This window comes from Rhinopithecus bieti, unplaced genomic scaffold (genome assembly GCF_001698545.2).
Source record: "Rhinopithecus bieti isolate Rb0 unplaced genomic scaffold, ASM169854v2 scaffold_24390, whole genome shotgun sequence".
Lineage (NCBI taxonomy): Eukaryota > Metazoa > Chordata > Mammalia > Primates > Cercopithecidae > Rhinopithecus > Rhinopithecus bieti.
Window position 1 is genome coordinate 5520 of NW_016811706.1, and position 19871 is coordinate 25390.

The window sequence follows — 19871 nt, forward strand, 5'->3', positions numbered from 1 at the left end:
CCTGTAGTCCCAGCTACTTGGGAGGCTGAGGCAGGAGAATGGCGTAAACCCAGGAGGCAGAGCTTGCCATTCTCCTGCCTCAGCCTCCCAGTAGCTGGGACTACAGGCGCCCGCCACCTCACCTGGCTAGTTTTTTGTTTTTTTGTATTTTTTAGTAGAGACGGGGTTTCGCCATGTTAGCCAGGATGGTCTCGATCTCCTGACCTCATGATCCGCCTGTCTCAGCCTCCCAAGGTGCTGGGATTACAGGCTTGAGCCACCGCGCCCGGCCAGATCCTTCTTGAAGAACCAAGGAATAGTTCCTCAATTTTCAAAGATTCAAAAGTTAGAAATTAATTATAATCAATCAATGATAACATCATAGAATCTTAGATACAGAAAAGAAATCTTAAAATCATCTCATAACCTCTTTTATTTTTTATTGGTTTTTTTTTTTTTGAGACGGATTCTCGCACCGTCGCCTGGGCTGGAGTGCAGTGGTGCGATCCCGGCTCACTGCAACTTCCGCCTCCAGGGTTCAAACAATTCTCCTGCCTCAGTCTCCCAAGTAGCTGGGATTACAGGCACCTGCCACCAAGCCCAGCTAATTTTTTTTGTATTTTTAGTAGAGACAGGGTTTCACTATGTTGTTGGCCAGGCTGGTCTCAAACACCTGACCTTGTGATCCTCCTGCCTCAGCCTCCCAAAGTGCTGGGATTACAGGCGTGAGCCACCGCACCGCCTTTTTTATTCTTTTTAGAAATTTAAATCCATGGGACTCTGCTTGATATAACCTCTTCTTTTAGATGATGAAACCAAGACCCAAGAGATAAGTGATTTTACCAAGTTTATATGCCTTATTAGTAGATCTGAGACTAGGATAGAGTGCTAATAGGTAATTTCCTTCTCCCCTTTCCTAGCTTCCTGATTTCTTTCTTCTCGACTCCTGAAAGATCGAAGTATTTCCGTAACCTCTTGGTTAGGCAGGAAGGTATCCAAGACCCAGGATATCTATATGCAGGAAGAGCTTAGTCTCAGTTCTACTTTTCCCTCCAATTAAGATCTTGGTCTTTTGATGTAAGGAAAACTGCCATTTATTAATCACCTCGTTTGTGCCAGGGTCTTTCATATACATTATCTCATTGAATACTTACAATATTCTTATGAAGTAGATTAGTGGTTCTCACATTCTAATGGACATGTGAATCACCTGGGAATCTTGTTAAAGCGCAGGTTCTGATTTTGCAAGTCTGAGATGGGCTCAAGATTATGCATTTCTAAAAAGCTTCCAGCCAGCACAGTGGCTCACACCTGTTATCTCAGCATTTTGGGAGGCTGAGGCTAGTGAATATTGTCACCATAAAGAAGTGATAAATGTTGAAAGTGATGGATATGGTAACTACCCCAGTTTCATCATTATCCTATGTATACATGCATTGAAACATCACATTGTACCCCATAAATATGTACAATTCTTATGTGTCAATTATAAATAAAAATTATTTTAAAAGAATTGGCCCTTGGGTTTTCTCCATTACAGGTTTATTGCCAAACCCTGTGCACTCCATATTGGCATCGAGGACAGTGGTCCTTATCAGGCCCAACCCAATGCCATCCTTGAAAAGGTGTTTGTATCTATCACCAAGGTAAGTGGGCAAAGAAACAGAGAGGAAAATTCACACAAGGTGTTGCTCCATGGGGCAGGGGAGGATAGACAGCACATATATCTAAGGGTAAGGATAGGATGGGATGATCTTTCATGTTTGAGTACTCTATGTAGCTATACGGAGAGCTTTATCCCCTCAGGGGAAACCTTTGGGCCCTACATATGTGAAGTTTACATAGTAGTATGTTTGAGTTTTAGGCCCAGCAGCCACCTTTACCCCTCTTTCCCCAAACACACACTGTATCTTGTTTTTGTTTTTCCTTGTTCCAGTTTCTGCCACTGCCTAGTTGTGTAATCGAGATGGAGACGGTACTGATAGCCTTTGCAGTTTGGGTGTTTTGTTGGTTTTTTGGAGAGACAAGGTTTTGCCTTGTTGCCCAGGCTGGTCTGGAACTCCTGAGCTCAAGCCATCCTTCGGGCCTCAGCCTCCAAAAATCCCAGGATTACAGGCATGAGCCACCATGCCTGGCCTGCAATTTGGGTTTTTAATACCCTTTTTTACTCAGCTTGGGCTGGAGGAAGAGTCGAAACAAGGATGTGTATAGGTGAGCAGTACAGGTCCTTGATATGTAAGATAAAATTTCTTACTAAAAATGATTTTGGGATAAAACTTGGGAAGATAAACATCACTTGAGCCACTATGGCTATCATACCTTATCACTCAGCTAGTCAATGGGATTGAAGGAGGGGTCTGAGGAGACAGGGATGTTGTGACTCTGGTTATACATTTACAGTATCCTGATAAGAAAAGGCTGGAGGGCCTGTCAAAGCAGCTGGATTGGAATGTCCAAAAAATCCAATGCTGGTTTCGCCATAGGAGGAATCAGGACAAGCCCCCAACGCTCACTAAATTCTGTGAAAGCATGTATGTATGCAAGGAGGGAGGGAGGGAATAAGGAAGAGGGTGGGATACAACTGGACTGAAGTTTTCTTTTTTGAAAATCACTTCTGTTGTTAGGACAACAGTTAATGGATATAGAGAGCTAACTCAGCCTATTATTGGTAGGAAAGAAGGGAACTGGAACACTGATTCCCTTAAGTTTCTTGGACATGTTGCCACTAACCTAGGTATGGTTCCATTTTGTTTCCTTTTCCTAAATAGATTGGGAGTAAATCCTTATAACTGTACTTATGTAAGTAGATGTACTAACACATGTATACCTTAATAGAGGGAGTACTAGCTTGCTTGCTGTAAGTTGACAATTTTTAGGAAGCATTCCTTTTCTGGGAAATACTATTCTTCATTTTATTGAGCTTTTTCTAATTATCCTCTGAGCACTGTATTAGTAATTGTCATGTAAAGAAAAATGCTGGGGAGTCTGATGATAAAGCCTAATATTTTTCCTAATGGAAGATGACTCTGTCTTTGGCTTTTTTTTTTTGAGACGGAATCTCGCTCTGTCACCAGACTGGAATGCAGTGGCGCGATCTCGGCTCACTGCAACCTGCACCTCCTGTGTTCAATCTATTCTTCTGCCTCAGCCTCCTGAGTAGCTGGGACTACAGGTGTGCGCCACCATGCCCAGCTAATTTTTGTATTCTTAGTAGAGACAAGGTTTCACTATGTTGGCTAGGATGGTCTCGATCTCTTGACCTGGTGATCCGCCCACCTCGGGCTCCCAAAGTGCTGGGATTACAGGCATGAGCCACTACTCCTAGCCCCTGTCTTTGGCTTTTTAAATGACAGTAGTTGCCCCTATTCTAGGAATTGATCCTCTTTCTCACCAGTAAGTCTCTTATCCCCAGATTTGCTATCTTGACTTCCCTAGCCTCAGAGACTTTGGTTTCAGTGGACATTTGTCTAACCTCTCCTCTTTGCCCACCCAGGTGGAGATTCACATTTTATTTATGTATATTCTGCTATGGAATTAGATTTCTCTGGTCGGTGAGTCTTAACTTTCTCTAGTTTTCTGTTGGGTTCTAATCATGCCTAGATCTCTAGAAATAAGAGTTAATCTAGAAGCAAGAGTTAAATACCTTTAGATTTTTTTTTCTTTTTTTTTTTTTGTGAGACAGAGTCTCGCTCTGTCACCCAGGCTGGAGTGCAGTGGTGGAATCTCAGCTCACTTGCAACCTCTGCCTCTTGGATTCAAGCGATTCTCTTACCTTAGCCTCCTGAGTAGCTGGGACTACAGGTGCACACGACCATACCTGGCTAATTTTTGTATTTTTAGTAGAGACGGGGTTTCACCATGTTGGCCAGGCTGGTCTTGAACTCCTGACCTCAGGTGATCCACCCACCTCGGCCTCCCAGAATGCTGGGATTTCAGGCGTGAGCCACTGTACCTGGCATAAATACCTTTAGATCTTTATATTTCCCCCAACTTTTCCTCCTCTGTGATGCCCACAGTCCAGGTTTATATCCTAATAGATTGTCTTCTGTCTGGGGCCTGACTTCAGTAACCTTATAACTCTACTGCTTCTCCCTAGAAGATACTAGTAATATCAGTAATAACTAAATCAGCATAATACTTAATGGTTTACAAAGCACTTGACAAAAATTGAAGGAGGAGAAATGGAATTAACCCTTTAAAGTGGGTGAAACGGGTATTATTCTCACTTTTTAGTTAATTGTCAGAGTCAAAGAAGAATTTCAGGGGGCCGGGCACAGTGGCTCACATCTGTAATTTTAACACTTTGGGAGGCCAAGATGGGCAGATCATTTGAGCCCAGGAGTTCAAGACCAACCTGGGCAACGTGGTGAAACACCGTCTCTACAAAAATTAGCCTGGTGTGGTGGCATGTACCTGTAGTCCCAGCTACTCAGGAGGCTGACATAGGAGAGTCGCTTGAGCCCAGGAGGTCAAGGCTGCAGTGAGCAGTGATGGAGCCACCACATTCCAGCCTGGGTGACAGAGCAAGACTCTGCCTCAGAAAAAGAAGGAAGAAGAATTTCAGGCTTTTTGATTCTTGAGTTCTTGTTTTCTTCCCTGTACCATACTATTTCTCTCTAAATGATATCACTGTGTTTTCAAAATATTGTAGACAAAAAACTGGCAGAAGTAAAGGAATAGACAAATATACAGTTGTACTTGAAGATGTTAATACTCTTCTCTCAGTAATTGACCTAAACCCTAGGCTAAATAAATAAATAAATAAATAATCACTAAAGATGTAAAATGTATGAATGACATGATCAACCAGTTTTACCTAATTGACATTTATAAAACACTACACCAACAGCTGAAGAAGACATATAATTTTTAAGTGCATGTAGAAAGATAAACTAATGCTGGGCCATAAAATAAGTCTCAGTAAATTTCAAAATATTGAAATCTTAAAGAATGTGTTCTCTGACCATAATGGAATTAAATTAGAAGTCAATTGTAATGAGAGACATGGAAAATATTTGGAAGTCGCCCGTGTGCGGTTGCTCACACCTGTAATCCTAGCACTCTGGGAGGCTGAGGCGGGCAGATTGCCTGAGCTCAGGAGTTCAAGACCAGCCTGGGCAATATTGCAAAACTCCATCTCTACTAAAAATACAAAAAATTAGCCAGGCATGGTGGTGTGTGCCTGTAATCCCAACTGCTGGGGAGGCTGAGGCACGAGAATCACTTGAACCTGGGAGGCTGAGGTTGCAATGAGCCGAAATCACGCCACTTCACTCCAGCCTGGGTGACAGAGCAAGACTCTGTCTCAAAAAAAAAAAAATTGGAAGTTAAACAACTCTTCTCAATAACCTGTGGATCAAATAAAAAATCACAAGAGAAATAAGAAAGTATTTTTAATTGAATGATGCTAAAAGTAAAACATATCAAAATTTCTGGGATACAGATAAAACATACTTAGAGAGAAATTTATAGCTTTAAATGTTAATATTACAAAAGAAAGGTTTAAAGTTAATCTAAGTTTCTGCTTTAGGTTCTTGAAAAAGATAAGCAAAATAGGTTAAAGGAAGGAAATAATAAAAAATAAGCAGAAATTGGCCAGGCGTGGTGGCTTACCCCTGTACTCCCCACACTTTGGGAGGCTGAAGTGGGAGGATCACTTAAGCCCAGGAGTTCAAGATCAGCTTGGGCAAGATAACGAGATCCAATCTCTATAGTGAGACCCCATTTCTAAAAAACGATAATAAAGTAAATAAGTGGAAATTAATGAAATAGGCATTAAACAATGGATACATTTGTGGGGTTTTTGTTTGTCTGAGACAGAGTCTCGCTCTGTCTCCCAGGCTGGAGTGCAGTGGTGCAATCTCGGCTCACTGCAACCTCTGCCTCCTGGGTTCAAGTGATTCTCCTGTCTCAGCCTCCCGAGTAGCTGGGACTACCAGAGTACGCCACCAGGCCCAGCTAATTTTTGTATTTTTGGTAGAGACAGATTTTCACCATGTTGGCCAGGCTAATCTCGAACTCCTAACCTCAGGTGATCCTCCCACCTCCACCTCCCAAAGTGCTGGGATTACAGGTATGAGCCACCATGCCTGGCCTGTTTTTGTTTTTGCTTAAAACAGGGTCTTACTCTGTCACCCAGGCTGGAGTGCAGTTGCATGATCACAGCTCACTGCAGCCTCAACTTCCCAGGCTCAGGTGATGCTACCACCTCAGCCTCTCAAGAAACTTGAGACTGCAGGCACATGCACAACCACACTGGGCTAATTTTTGTATTTTTTTAGAGATGGGGTTTCACTATGTTGCCCAAATTGGTCTTGAACTCCTGGGCTCAAGCAATCCACCCACTTCAGCCTCCCAAAGTGCAGGGATTAACAGGTGTGAGCTACTGTGCCTGACCATGGATAAAATTAATAAAGCCAAAAGTTCATTCTTTGAAAGGTCTGATTAAAATGGACAAACTCCAACAAAAAAAGAAAATATGAATTACCAATATGGGAAGGGCTATCACTACAGATCCTGTAGCCATTGAAAGGATAAGACAATATTATGAACAATTTAATGATAAGAAATCCAGCAGCAAAGATGACGCACACAAACTCCTTAAAGGACATAATCATTATTCCGTTAGAGATTATTAGTTTTGACTTCTGAACCTGGCATGGAGATATCTTTCTTGGTTATCAAATGAATCACTGTCTTCCTGTATATATATTCCAGGTGGTGATACTTCCTAAAACTATCCTAAAACTCTCATTGTTCTTATTTACCTCAAAGCATAGTTTTTCTATTTATGACACTCTGTTGTAGATGAACAATCTAGCTATTTATTGATCCTTTAGGGAGCCCTTAAATCTGTTTGGGGGCTTTCCTGTCTCTCTTTTGCCCCAGCCTAGAGAGAAGGGGATTATATGGGGTAGATCTTGAAGCCAGGTGAGAATCTTGAGGACTGACATGGATTATCTGTTTTCTCTTAGTCACCTTGGTTCTGGGACATCCGACAGTGCTGGCATAACTATCCATTTCAGGTAGGATCTGAGTCGTTTCAGGGTAGAGGTGTTGAATGTGTGTAAGATGGAGTGAGTGAGGGTCCTTTGCCAGTCCCCAGGACAGATGGTGTGTTTCCTTGGGATTGAGGGATTAGGGCCTGCGTCTCTTTAAGTTATATATTCAGGGTATCTATTTTTTATTTTTATTAATTTTCCCACTGCTAAGAGTCATATGAGGTATCTATTCCTGAGACCCCCATAGCAATGAAATCCAGTGAGTTTTTTGTTCTGATTTTCCCCATTATATTCACCCTAATTGGGCTAGAAAGAAAAGCAGTTTTCTGGTATTTAATGAGGTACTTTCTGGTTCAGATGTCTTTTTTGTATCAAGGGTAACTTGAAATCCCATTAAGAGCATCTTGGTTGTAATCTATACTGGAAATATGTCAAAGAACTGCTAAAGGGGTGGAAGAGGAGAAGGCCTATGTGTATTCAATCCTGTGAAAAGCACTAATTGCCCAGAATCCTAGACATACTGATTTGATTGTGTTATAGTATGTGTTAAATGTATCTCATCTCTGCAAGATGAGCGCTGAAGATGGGTGGGCAGAGGAGCGAGGGAAGAGGCTCAAGTCTCTACACCAGTCCAAAGTCTGTTAGCTATTGCATATCTTGGGAGATAATGGGGAGGAGAAATGTCTAATAGTTTGGGGTATTGGTCCTCCAAGGCAGAGAAAGTTGGAGAGATGGAATGCACGTTTGACTAGCTGGTAATCTAACTACTTCTTTCTCTCTTGCAGCCTCTTTCAAGTGGGCTTTATTACTATTATATCATGGAATTGGCCTTCTATTGGTCCCTTATGTTTTCTCAGTTTACAGACATTAAAAGAAAGGTAAGGACGTTGGCCCCCTCAAGTCCCCAACTTATTGCATCCTCCTTTCTAGCAGCTTCCATGACTGCCATTATGATGTATTATCTTCCCTGAGACCGCAAAAGGAGAAACTGGGTTTGATGGACTCTTAGCTTGTTGTAATGTTCCCAGAAATGAGACTGAATTAATGATGAAGTATATTTAAGACATTCAGGGAAGCCCCAGGATGAGAACAATTAACCAGCTAAGAAGCATACTTTTTTCCGTATTCTTCTTTAAGCTTCTTACATATCTAAAGAAAAAAATCCTAGTCAGAATTGGGGGATAGCAATGCCTTATTTAGAAAAAACACCTGATTCCAGAAAAGCTGGATAATGGCTTTCACATGGCATTAGGGACACTTGCTTTCTCTGTACTCCCTTTCTGGTTACGCCACTTACTCAAAGAAAGTCAGTTGGAAGGAGTTTTACTCTCTTCCTGCTATTGTTCAGGAAGCAAAGATTGAGAGAAGTGAGATGACTTGCCCAGATAGTGACAGAGTTAGAAATGACTTAAGTTTTATACAACCAAATAGAAAAGGCAGAATCTTTACTTTTTTATTAGCGTCTACCTGAAATAATGTGGTTCCAGCAGCTGTAACCCTAATCTGTCACTAACTCAGGGTTATCTTTGGTGAAGAAAACCAGGGTTTGGCCGGGTGCAGTGGCTCAAGCCTGTAATCCCAGCACTTTGGGAGGCCGAGACGGGCGGATCACGAGGTCAGGAGATCGAGACCATCCTGGCTAACATGGTGAAACCCCGTCTCTACTAAAAATACAAAACAAAAAACAAAAAAAAAACTAGCCAGGCGAGGTGGCGGCGCCTGTAATCCCAGCTACTCGGGAGGCTGAGGCAGGAGAATGGCGTGAACCCGGGAGGCGGAGCTTGCAGTGAGCTGAGATCTGGCCACTGCACTCCAGCCTGGGTGACAGAGCGAGACTCCGTCTCAAAAAAAAAAAAGAAAACCAGGGTTAGCATTTATGGGAATGAATTAAAACTTAGTCAGGTTGTTAGTGTTATCTAACATAGAAACTTGATACTCAGTTTTTATGCCTTTTACTCTCCTATGGTCAGAAGACACAGGTCACTTTATTAAAATTTTATTTTAATTGTGATACATATAAGAAAGTTTGAAATACATATTTAAGTTTTAAAAATAATAAACAGAGAAGTATTTAATAGATGTGTCTGATAACTCAAGTATTTAGAGACTTCCCTAGATCTAACTTGACATTTGAACCCAAGAGGAAATTAGAGCCACAAACCTATCCCTTCTATTAGGTCCTTGTGGTTGACGTTTCTCTCATTAAAACAGAAGAGTCATAGAATCTCAGAGAACTCTAAGGCTTGTATGTCCCACTGGGAAGTTATCCCCAGGTGGCAGTTCAGCATCCACGCTATATATATTCTGCAGTTACCAAAGGAAGTTTTTACTTTCTGGCCTTTGAGCTGCATTAACATAGAGTATGGGTCAGTCACTGATGTAGGGAGTGTTCAGTTAAATGCTAGGTAGCCAAAGGAGAGTCTAAGCAGAATGGAAACTTTTTTTTTTTTTTTGAGACGGAGTCTCACTCTTTCGCCCAGACTGGAGTGCCGTGGCGCGATATTGGCTCACTGCAACCTCTGCCTCCTAGGTTCCAGCAATTCTCCTGCGTCAGCCTCCCGAGTAGCTGGAATTACAGGTGTGCGCCACCACGCCTGGCTTATTTTTGTATTTTTAGTAGAGATGGGGTTCCACCATGTTGGTCAGGCTGAGCTCGAACTCCTGACCTCAGGTGATCCGCCCACCTTGCCCTCCCAAAGTGCTGGGATTACAGGTGTGAGCCACTGCGCCCGGCCAATGGAAACTATTATATACGGGGTGGGGTAAGATCCTCAGAGAATAATGCAGGACAGTGGGTTGGCTGGTGTTTCTACGGCCCAGCTTTTACCTCCCTCTTCTATTTCCATTCCTTCCTAGGACTTCCTGATCATGTTTGTGCATCACTTGGTCACCATTGGGCTTATCTCCTTCTCCTACATCAACAACATGGTTCGAGCAGGAACTCTGATCATGTGCCTACATGATGTCTCAGACTTCTTGCTGGAGGTAAAAACCCAATCTTTCTCCATCTTCTTCTTCTCTTCTTTTCTTCCTATGTGAGGACTTTCTCCCTAGCTCAATTCTTTCTTCCTTTCTCCAGGCAGCCAAGCTGGCCAATTATGCCAAGTATCAGCGGCTCTGTGACACCCTTTTTGTTATCTTCAGTGCTGTTTTTATGGTTACACGTCTAGGAATCTATCCATTCTGGTAAGTGGTAGGGCTGTAGAGCTGTGGTAGGTATGAGCCTAATGATACCTTTTGCCAATTCTCATTTTGCCCATTCAGTTTTTCTGTTCTATTCTATTCTATTTTTGCCAATAGAACACAAGAACCCTATTGCCCTGCTTTTACCTTGGCCTGTGCTGACCTTTTATGGACTCTCATAGGACCTCTGCTGCCTCACACCGTATTTCTAGCAAGGTCGGATCCAGACTCAGAGTACCCGACTCGGTTGGCTTCTGGTTTTTTTGACTCATCTCTGAGGAACAGTCCTAATTTTATGCCTAAGTAATTCCTTTGCCTTCTTTTGCCCTGTTGATACAATTCTCAGGCCCTTCTTGCTTGTGTTCCTGCTCTGGTCCCAACCATCAACACACACATTCTCTCTCTCTCTCTCTCTCCCTCTCCCTCCCCCGCCCCCCCCTTCACTTCTACATTCACTGCTTTATGGGAATCGGCTACCTACTGTCCTATCCTATATGTGTCTGAGGAGCTGAGTCATTCCTAGGATTAGAGTCCCACTTCTGTTCTAATTTCGTGAAACTCTGCATATTTGAAGTGATTAATAATGTGACTTAATCCATCAGTTCCTAAGATTTATATATCTTTCCCTGTCCCTAAGGATAGAAAATACAACAGGCTCCTCCCTTTCTTTATTTTATTACTGTGGATGACAGTCCCTGGAACTTCAGCTGATAAAAGGGCTGGTAGGAAAACACACAGGGCTCTGCATCCCTAGGACTCGGCTTCACCCCTGTCTTCTGAGCTTTGACTCTAGAATCTGACTATTGGCCTCCCTCTTCTAGGATTCTGAACACGACCCTCTTTGAGAGTTGGGAGATAATCGGGCCTTATGCTTCATGGTGGCTCCTCAATGGCCTGCTGCTGACCCTACAGGTTCTGCATGTCATCTGGTCCTACCTAATTGCACGGATTGCTTTGAAAGCCTTGATCAGGGGAAAGGTGAGGATGAAAGATGGCTTCTTTCTTTGGGGTATGGGGGAAGATAGGGATTACTCAACAGACGTTCTCTCTCCATCAAACCTGGTGAGCCCCATCTACTCAAGCAGGCCAAACAAAAAGCCTAGGGCTCCAAAGTCTTCGCCTCTTCTATGAGTGTTTTGCCTTTTTTAGTTTAGAGACAAGGTCTTGCTCTGTCACCTAGGCTGGAGTTCAGTGGCATGATCACGGCTCACTGCAGCCTCAAACCTGGGCTTAAGGGAGTCTCCCACTGCAGCCTCCCACATAGCTGGGACTATAGGTGTGCACCACCATGCCTGGCTAATTTTCTTATTTTTTTGTAAATAGGGTGTCACTATGTTACCCAGGCCAGTATCCAAGTACTGGCCTCAAGCAGTCCTCCCACTGTGGCTTCCCAAAGCAATGGAATTACAGGTGTGAGCCACCACACCAAACCTGTTTTACCTTTTTTTTTTTTTTTTTTTCTTTTGAGATGGAATCTCACTCTGTCACCCAGACTGGAGTGCAGTGGCACGATCTTGGCTCACCACAACCTCCACCTCTTGGGTTCAAGTGATTCTCCTGCCTCAGCCTTCCTAGTAGCTGCGACTACAGGATGTGCCACCGTGCCCAGCTAATTTTTGTATTCTTAGTAGAGACGGGGTTTCACTATGTTGGCCAGGCAGGTCTCTAACTCCTGACCTCATGATCTGCCCTCCTAGGCCTCCCAAAGTGCTAGGATTACAGGCGTGAGCCACCGCACCCAGCCTACCATTTTACCTTTTAAGATGTGACTTAGATGCAAGAGGAAAGTTCTGCCTTCTTCTTGTCCCTTAGGAATGGCTTTTGTTAAAGGATGATAGGGTTAAGAGTTTTTTAAGAGATGGCCTCAACCATTTCCTATCCTTTACCTACCTGCTTCAGTGGATTTCATATTTTCTTTTTGACATGGGGACTTTTTCAAAGGAAATCATATGCAGAGCCACATAAACTCTATAAAAGCAGATTGTTAAGTTGCTTAGAAATGGCGGTAGTTGGCCAGGCGCAGTGGCTCAAGCCTGTAATCCCAGCACTTTGGGAGGCCGAGACAGGCGGATCACGAGGTCAGGAGATCGAGACCATCCTGGCTAACATGGTGAAACCCCGTCTCTACTAAAAAATACAAAAAACTAGCCAGGCGAGGTGGCGGGCACCTGTAGTCCCAGCTACTTGGGAGGCTGAGGCAGGAGAATGGTGTAAACCCGGGAGCGGAGCTTGCAGTGAGCTGAGATCCAGCCACTGCAGTCCAGCCTGGGCGACAGAGCGAGACTCCGTCTCAAAAAAAAAAAAGAAATGGTGGTAGTTCACAAGCCACCACAAGATAACCATGCTGTGATATTCAAGGTATGGTTTATATAAGGAACTAAACATACACCTCACCCCACTGGTGTATGAGGCAAGTGTCCTAAGTGAATGGGTATGTAGTATTTCAGATACCCATCTTATGCCAAGAGCAAAAGAAAGGTGCCACTTAATAATAAACTCATAATTGAACTTTGCAAGTTTTGAAGCAGTCAGACTGTAATTAGTCCAAGAGCTAGGGATTTCAGCCTAAAAGAATACAGAATCCCAAGTGGGAGGGGCTCTGCTTGAGCAGGCACTGACACCAGGACCAACTCTTGGAATGTGGCCTAGATATTGATGATCTCCTGTGTCATCACTCCTTATAGCTGCCATTGGCTCAGAACTTGCTCAGCATGCCTGTGCATCTTGCTGTAGCTACTGGACATCTCTGTTCTCTCCTGCTTCTTTCCTGACTAGGTGACCTGTCCAGGAAGGATTAAACCCTGTCCTCCACTCTTTCCTCACCTCCTTCCTTTTTTCTATGCCTGGCGGGAGCTGGACAGTTTCATCTCTTGCATGTAAGTGTATCTGTGCTTCTAGTATTCAGTGAAGCATGTCCATCTGAATGTGGTTCTCCTTCCTCCTGCTCTCCTTTCTGTTCCCTTGTGTTGGTCTCAGAGCATGCCCTCTCTCCTGACTTTTCGGGGCCATTATTGACTAGAGCTGCAGTTGCCAGATGTTTACCTAAATTGAGTCAAGAATTTGAGTTTACTTTTTTTTTGTTTCTGAGACTCTGTTTAGCGCACGTCTAGAGACACTCTGCTCTCTAGTGGAAATTTCCTAAAGGTCAGGTAATCAGTCATCTGAGTTCAGAGGTCAACAGCTATAATCAACTGTAGAAGACCCATCCAACACAAATTCAAGGAGCCGATCCAAAGCAAATGCTCACCTCCTTGGCAACAGCTGTTACAGCTGTGTTCCTTTTCACTTCCTTCTCTCCTTTACTTAAACCACATTTATTATCCTTCAGTTCTGGAGGTCAGAAGTCCGACACAGGTCTCACTGGGTTTCTGTCCTTTACTCTTAGAGTCCAGGGTAGAGTTGTTTTTGTTTTTTTTTTGAGACAGAGCTTCGCTCTTGTTGCCCAGGCTGGAGTGCAATGGCATGATCTTGGCTCACCACAACCTCCGCCTCCCGGGTTCAAGAGATTCTCCTGCCTCAGCCTCCTGAGTAGCTGGGACTACAGGCATGCGCCACCACGCCCAGCTAATTTTTTTTTATTTTTAGTAGAGATGGGGTTTCTCCATGTTGATCCAGCTGGTCTCGAACTCCCGACCTCAGGTGATCCACCCACCTCAGCCTCCCAAAGTGCTGGGATTACAGGCGTGAGCCACCGTGCCTGGCTTTTTTTTTTTTTTTTTTTTTTTAAGAGACAAGGTTTTACTCCATTGCCAAGGCTGGAGTACAGTGGTGTAATCATGGCTCACTGCAGCCTTGACCTCCTGGGCTCAAGAGATCCTCCTGCCTCAGCCTCCCAAGTAGCTAGGACTACAGATGCATGTCACCATACCCAACTAATTTTGTCATTTTTTATTTTTTGTAGAGACGGGGCTCTCGCCATGTTGCCCAGACTGGTCTCAAACTCTTGGGCTCAAGCAGTCCTCCCCCCTCGGCCTCCCAAAGTGCTAGGATTATACGTGTAAGCCACCGTGCCTGGCCCATGGTGGAGAAAGTGAAATACTTTGCTTGATATGCAGGATAGTTTAATTGGGAAATGCTGCTGTAATCCAGATGCTTCATTTGAAAATACAAAACAAAAAAGCCCATGTTAATAAGCATTCACAGATGGTAGCATGATTAGAACTGGGATTCTTTTCTCATTGACTGCCAGTCCATTTGTGTTTTCACTATACTGTGTATCTTGGGGATGCTGAAGTTTCACAAGAAAAGTGATCTTACTATTGGGAAAGGGAAGAAGATTGGAAAACAGTGTCATAGGATAATGGTAGCTGAGCCTAGGAATGGGAAACTACTAAAAAAGGCCTGTTATGGACCAGCTTTGCGGATAAAGCAAAACAGCATAACCAATATGAATAAATGCATTGTCCACAGCCACCAGAAGATAGAAGCACTGCTGACAGTCATATGTATTGTTCATGTTGGCCTTCCCTGTTCTTTGAAGTGGAAGAAGAGAAGGGGTGTCTGGAGTTTCCCTGAAACCTAAACCGGGTCTCAGTGAGTGATGTCAGTTCTCTTAGGCTGGTCCTGAAAGGCACACCCCTCTACCAAAGTAGCTTCTATTCCATAGAGAACAGAATTGGAGATGACAAGGGAGAAAACTAGAAAGCAGGCGAAGCATAGTCACAACATTAGCCATAGTCCAGACAATACTTTGAGTTAGATGTCATCAGAAAGCAGACCAGACTGGGAACACAGTGCCCACACCTGGGTTTCTGAGCTTAGGTGTGTCTTACGGTTCTCTCCAGGAAAGTTCTGCCCTCACTTTTCTGTCTTTGGTCTCATCCCACTCAGGTATCTAAGGATGATCGCAGTGATGTGGAGAGCAGCTCAGAGGAAGAAGATGTGACCACCTGCACAAAAAGTCCCTGTGACAGTAGCTCCAGCAATGGTGCCAATCGGGTGAATGGTCATATGGGAGGCAGCTACTGGGCTGAAGAGTAAGGTGGTTGCCATGGGGACTTCAGTACACATGGACTTGTAGGGTCGCTGGCAACATACTCCTCTTGGCCCTTCCCATATCTACTCTTCTGTGACTAGGGGACTGCAAGGCACTGAGGAGTATCAAAGAAGCAAGTATTTTCACTTTGAAAGAAAACGCTGCCATTTTGTATTTAATAGCCTCCAAGTTCTTTCAGTAATGTTATTTGCTCTGTGTGTTTTTGTGTGTTCGTTCATGTGCATTTGTGCATATGCGTGAGTTTCATTGCTGGGGTTGGGGCACAATTCTGGACTGGAGCCATGAGGCCTTCCCTAGTCCCCCCTTTGAACCCGCCTTAGTTCCACATTTGGCTGCATCTTGAATTATACTGACTCCAGACTGTCTCCTCCCTTTTTGCCCTTGGCTCTTGAGGCTCTAAACCCCTGGACCATCTGAATGGAGCAGCCAAGTTCAGTCCCAGATTTCTGCACTGTTCCTCTTTCACAGCTAGAGTACGTTGCATGATGAAGTTGTATAGAAACAGAACCATGGATGGATGGCCAGGATTACCGTGGTCCCTAGCTAGATCCCCTTCCTATCACCTGATAGCAACAGGGACAGCTGCCAATACCCTACTCTTTACTCAATGGTACCCAGGGAGGGGGCATGGGAAGAGGGTGAGCTGAGGGCTGGAGGAGGACAACAGCCACTGGGTGAGCTGTTCACGGTCTTGTACTATTGTTTACTCTGTGATTAAAAGTACTTCAATCCACCTCTACTGTCTCAACCTCTTTAGTGACTCTATCCGCAGTTTCCTGAATCCATAAGCTAATTAAGAGCTTTTCCAGGTCTGATTCAGAAGGCCCTGGACACCAAATTTTTCCTTTCTGTGCATGGTGGGAAGAGAATCAGCCAGGGTGCTTACATTTTAGAGCTTTATGTTTTTTAAGAAAAAGTTAAAAGGTTTAGTGGGTCACAAGAAGAATACTGGACAGATTCAACCATGTATATAGTGAAACCAACAAAAGCTTTGGTTGAAAAGCCAAGACGCCATTAGGTAAATACCTTATTTCCTATTTTAGTCAATACAGAGATTGTCAAATAACTTTTTTTTTTTTTTAGAGATGAGGTCTCCCTATGTTGCCCAGGTTGGTCTCAAACACCTGGCCTTAAGCCAAAATGGGGATTACAGGCATTAGCTACCACGTCCAGCCGAATTAACATTTTAAGGTTGTGATAAATAAATCTGAGGTGTTTTTTGTTTCAACTCTGTTTTATCTTTTAGCCCATGGAGAAGCGGTCATCCTAATCCAGACTTTTCTCTGTGGTCTTGGCAAAATCACCAAATACAGTATTCATCTCCCAGAATAATTTTCCATTTGGTGAATGTTCAGATTATCAAAATATTTCCACATGCTCTTAGGTACATTATGACATATGGAGAGTGTCAGGGAGAGAATGAAAATGGAAATAAATAGGTTATTCTAAGAATCAGATACTCACTTGATGTTCATTGACATTATAGGGATATTGACCCTACTAACCTTACTAACAGACTTGATTTTTAGAAAGACTTACTGTGGGGAATAGGAAAACTTAAGTTCTAAGTGGTCATTTGGTCAGAGCTAATCAAGAAGACTAAAAATTAGGTCATACTTGGCTGGGCGCAGTGGCTCACGCCTGTAATCCCAGCACTTTGGGAGGCCGAGGTGGGCGATAAATCAGCAGGTCAGGAGATCGAGACCATCCTGGCTAACATGGTGAAACCCTGTCTCTACTAAAAATACAAAAAGTCAGCCAGGCATGGTGGCACATGCCTGTAGTCCCAGCTACTCGGGAGGCTGAGGCAGAAGAATCACTTGAACCCGGGAGGCGGAGGTTGCAGTGAGCCAAGATAGCACCACTGCACTCCAGCCTGGGCAACAGAGCAAGACTCCGTCTAAAAAAAAAAAAAAAAAAAATTAAGTCATACTTTTAGTTCCTCAACTTGGTATATTGAATAGACTAGTTGTTGTGAAATATGAATGAAAATGCTTTTGAAAGTCAGATGAGAGATGTATTTTGTCTTCTGAAATTTGAACAATTGCCTTGTTAATACAAACTGGATTGGTTGGTGTAGCTAATCTGACAAAAGATGCAACTGGATAAAACAATAATAAAAAATAATAGCTAACACATGACGTTTATTACATGCTAGGCACTGTATTAAACACACATGACAATAGGAGGCAAGAGGTTAACCTGCTAAGGTCAAGCGGCTAGTAAGGAGTCAAACCCTTACTATTCCTATCTTACTTACTGTCCCTCTCTATTCCTAACCACCGTACTCTCTATACTGTAATCTAATTAACCACTCTGCAGTCTCTACCAGCACTTCCCAAGATTTCATAATGAGGAAAACTAGATGTTGCAGAAACATTCAGCCAAAGGCAGAGACTGATTATATTGAATAGTTTGCATTGGATAAATGAAGTAAGATGAGGGTCAACTATCAGAACAGAATCTTGTTCTGAGAAGGAACTGTGTGCAAATGGTTGGGGTGGGGGTGAGAGGTAGGGTTCTAGAGAGTTTTAATACAGAGATAGAAGATAACCATTACTGGTGCCACATAAAACCGTTTTGTAGATGGCCTGGAAGGACCCAAATTAGTGGACAGTAGGTTAGATAAAGACCCACATCATCTATACCAGAGAACCAGGAGTATATTTAAGAGAAATAAGGCGTTACCTCTCCTCTGTTGGCTATAAAAGGGTTTTAACTTTATTATTATTCTTTTATTAGAGATAGGGTCTCATTCCGTCACCCAGGCTGGAATGCAGTGGCTTGATCATAGCTCACTGCAGCCTCAATCTCCTGGGCTCAAACGATCCTCCTGCCTCCCGAGTAGCTTTATTATTAATTGAAAAATCACTTATGTTTGTATAGTGCTTTACTGCTTAGAAAGTGATTTTTTTTTTTTTTTTTTTGAGACAGAGTCTTGCTCTGTCGCCAGGCTGGAGTACAATAGCATGATCTCGGTTCATGTTCAAGTGATTCTCCTGCCTCAGCCTCCTGACTAGCCGGGATCACAGGTGCATGACACCACACCCAGCTACTTTTTGTGTTTTTAGTAGAGACGGGGGTTTCCCCATGTTGGCCAGGCTAGTCTCGAACTCCTAACCTCAAGTGATCCACCCACCCTGACCTCCCAAAGTTTTGGGATTATAGGTGTGAGCCACTGCGCCTGGCAAAAGTGATTTCACATACAACAATAACCAAGGTTTAAAACACCAGGAAGGGAAGGGCAGGGCAGGGCAGAAGAATGGGAGGGGAGGGGGAAAAACTAGCTGAGCCAAGTATGTTAAAAAAAAAAAGTAAATACTTCTGTAGAAATAGGATTATCCCCATTCCATAAATGAGTGTTGTGATTATCTATTAATATGTAACAAACCACCCTAAAACGTAGTGGTTTAACAGATTATTATTGCTCATGATGTGGTTGGTTGGTTGAGCTCAGTTGGAGGGATCTCATGTTGTTGCAGTCAGATTGTAGCTGGGAATGGAGTTATTTATTTGAATGAAGACGCAGCTGCACTGGACGTCCAAGATGATTTATTTACCTGGTTTTGCCTGGCTATCAGTCGATGCTGGATTTTCGCTAGGAGCTCAGTCAGGGCTGTCAACTGAAGTGCCTGTACATGCCTCTCCATTATCTTGGGCTTTGCACAGGTGGCTAGGTTCCAAGAGGCAGGAAGCAGAAGTTGCTAGGCCAGTTAGGAGTGCTGTCTAGGCTGGCCATGGTGGCTCGAGCCTGTAATCCCAACACTTGAGGAGGCCAAGGCAGAAGGATTGCTTGAGGCCAAGAGTTTGGGACCAGCCTGGGCACAAGGCGAGACCCCATCTCTATAAAAAATTTAAAAAGTAGCCAAGTGTTGTGGTGCACACCTGTAGTCCCAGCTACTTTGGAGAATCAGGTGGGAGGATTACTTGAGCTCAGAGTTTGAAGTTACAGTGAGCGATGACTACACCACTGCACTGCAGCCTGGGCGACAGAATGAGACCCTGTCTCAAAAAAACAGTGTTGTCTAGTAGTGGCACCCATCACTTCCACTGTATGCTACCAATCAAAGCAATCACAGGGACTGCCCAGATGCAAGGCAGGGTGGTAAGATAGACTCTACCTCTCAATGAAGAAGTGACAAGGCCACTGAAGAGCAGTGGAATGGGAGACGTTGCTGCAGTCATCTATGAAAGATTCAATATGCCACAATGAGGAAACCTAGTCTCAGAAGTTGTTTAAAAACAAAAAGGCGGCCGGGCGTGGTGGCTCAAGCCTGTAATCCCAGCACTTTGGGAGGCCGAGACGGGCGGATCACGAGGTCAGGAGATCGAGACCATCCCGGCTAACACGGTGAAACCCCGTCTCTACTAAAAAAATACAAAAAACTAGCCGGGCGAGGTGGCGGGCGCCTGTAGTCTCAGCTACTCGGGAGGCTGAGGCAGGAGAATGGCGTAAACCCAGGAGGCGGAGTTTGCAGTGAGCTGAGATCTGGCCACTGCACTCCAGCCTGGGTGACAGACCGAGACTCCTTCTCAAAAAAAAGAAAGAAAAAATGAAGTCTACACTCCTTGGTGAAGGGTCTGCACTTAAGAGAAGGCTCCAGAAGGTGGGGGGCAGGGTTCTGACCTCCTTTCCCTTAGGCACAGGGGTCCTGCCCCTCACCCAGCATCACACTGGAGTGGAGCCATTGGGAACCCCAGCCAGTCCTTGG

The 19871-nt window shown here is 43.9% G+C and overlaps 1 protein-coding gene across 1 annotated transcript; it reads left to right on the plus strand.

Moving 5' to 3' along the window:
* Positions 1–1490: 1490 nt before the first annotated feature.
* Positions 1491–15892, plus strand: CERS5 (ceramide synthase 5; the record flags this gene model as incomplete). Its single annotated transcript, XM_017894711.1, has 9 exons — positions 1491–1625; positions 2380–2510; positions 3473–3530; positions 6954–7004; positions 7766–7858; positions 9837–9965; positions 10060–10166; positions 10985–11141; positions 14994–15892. Coding segments are annotated over 9 exons (1011 nt in total), but the record flags the coding sequence as incomplete, so codon positions are not given.
* Between the last annotated feature and the right edge of the window lie 3979 nt (positions 15893–19871).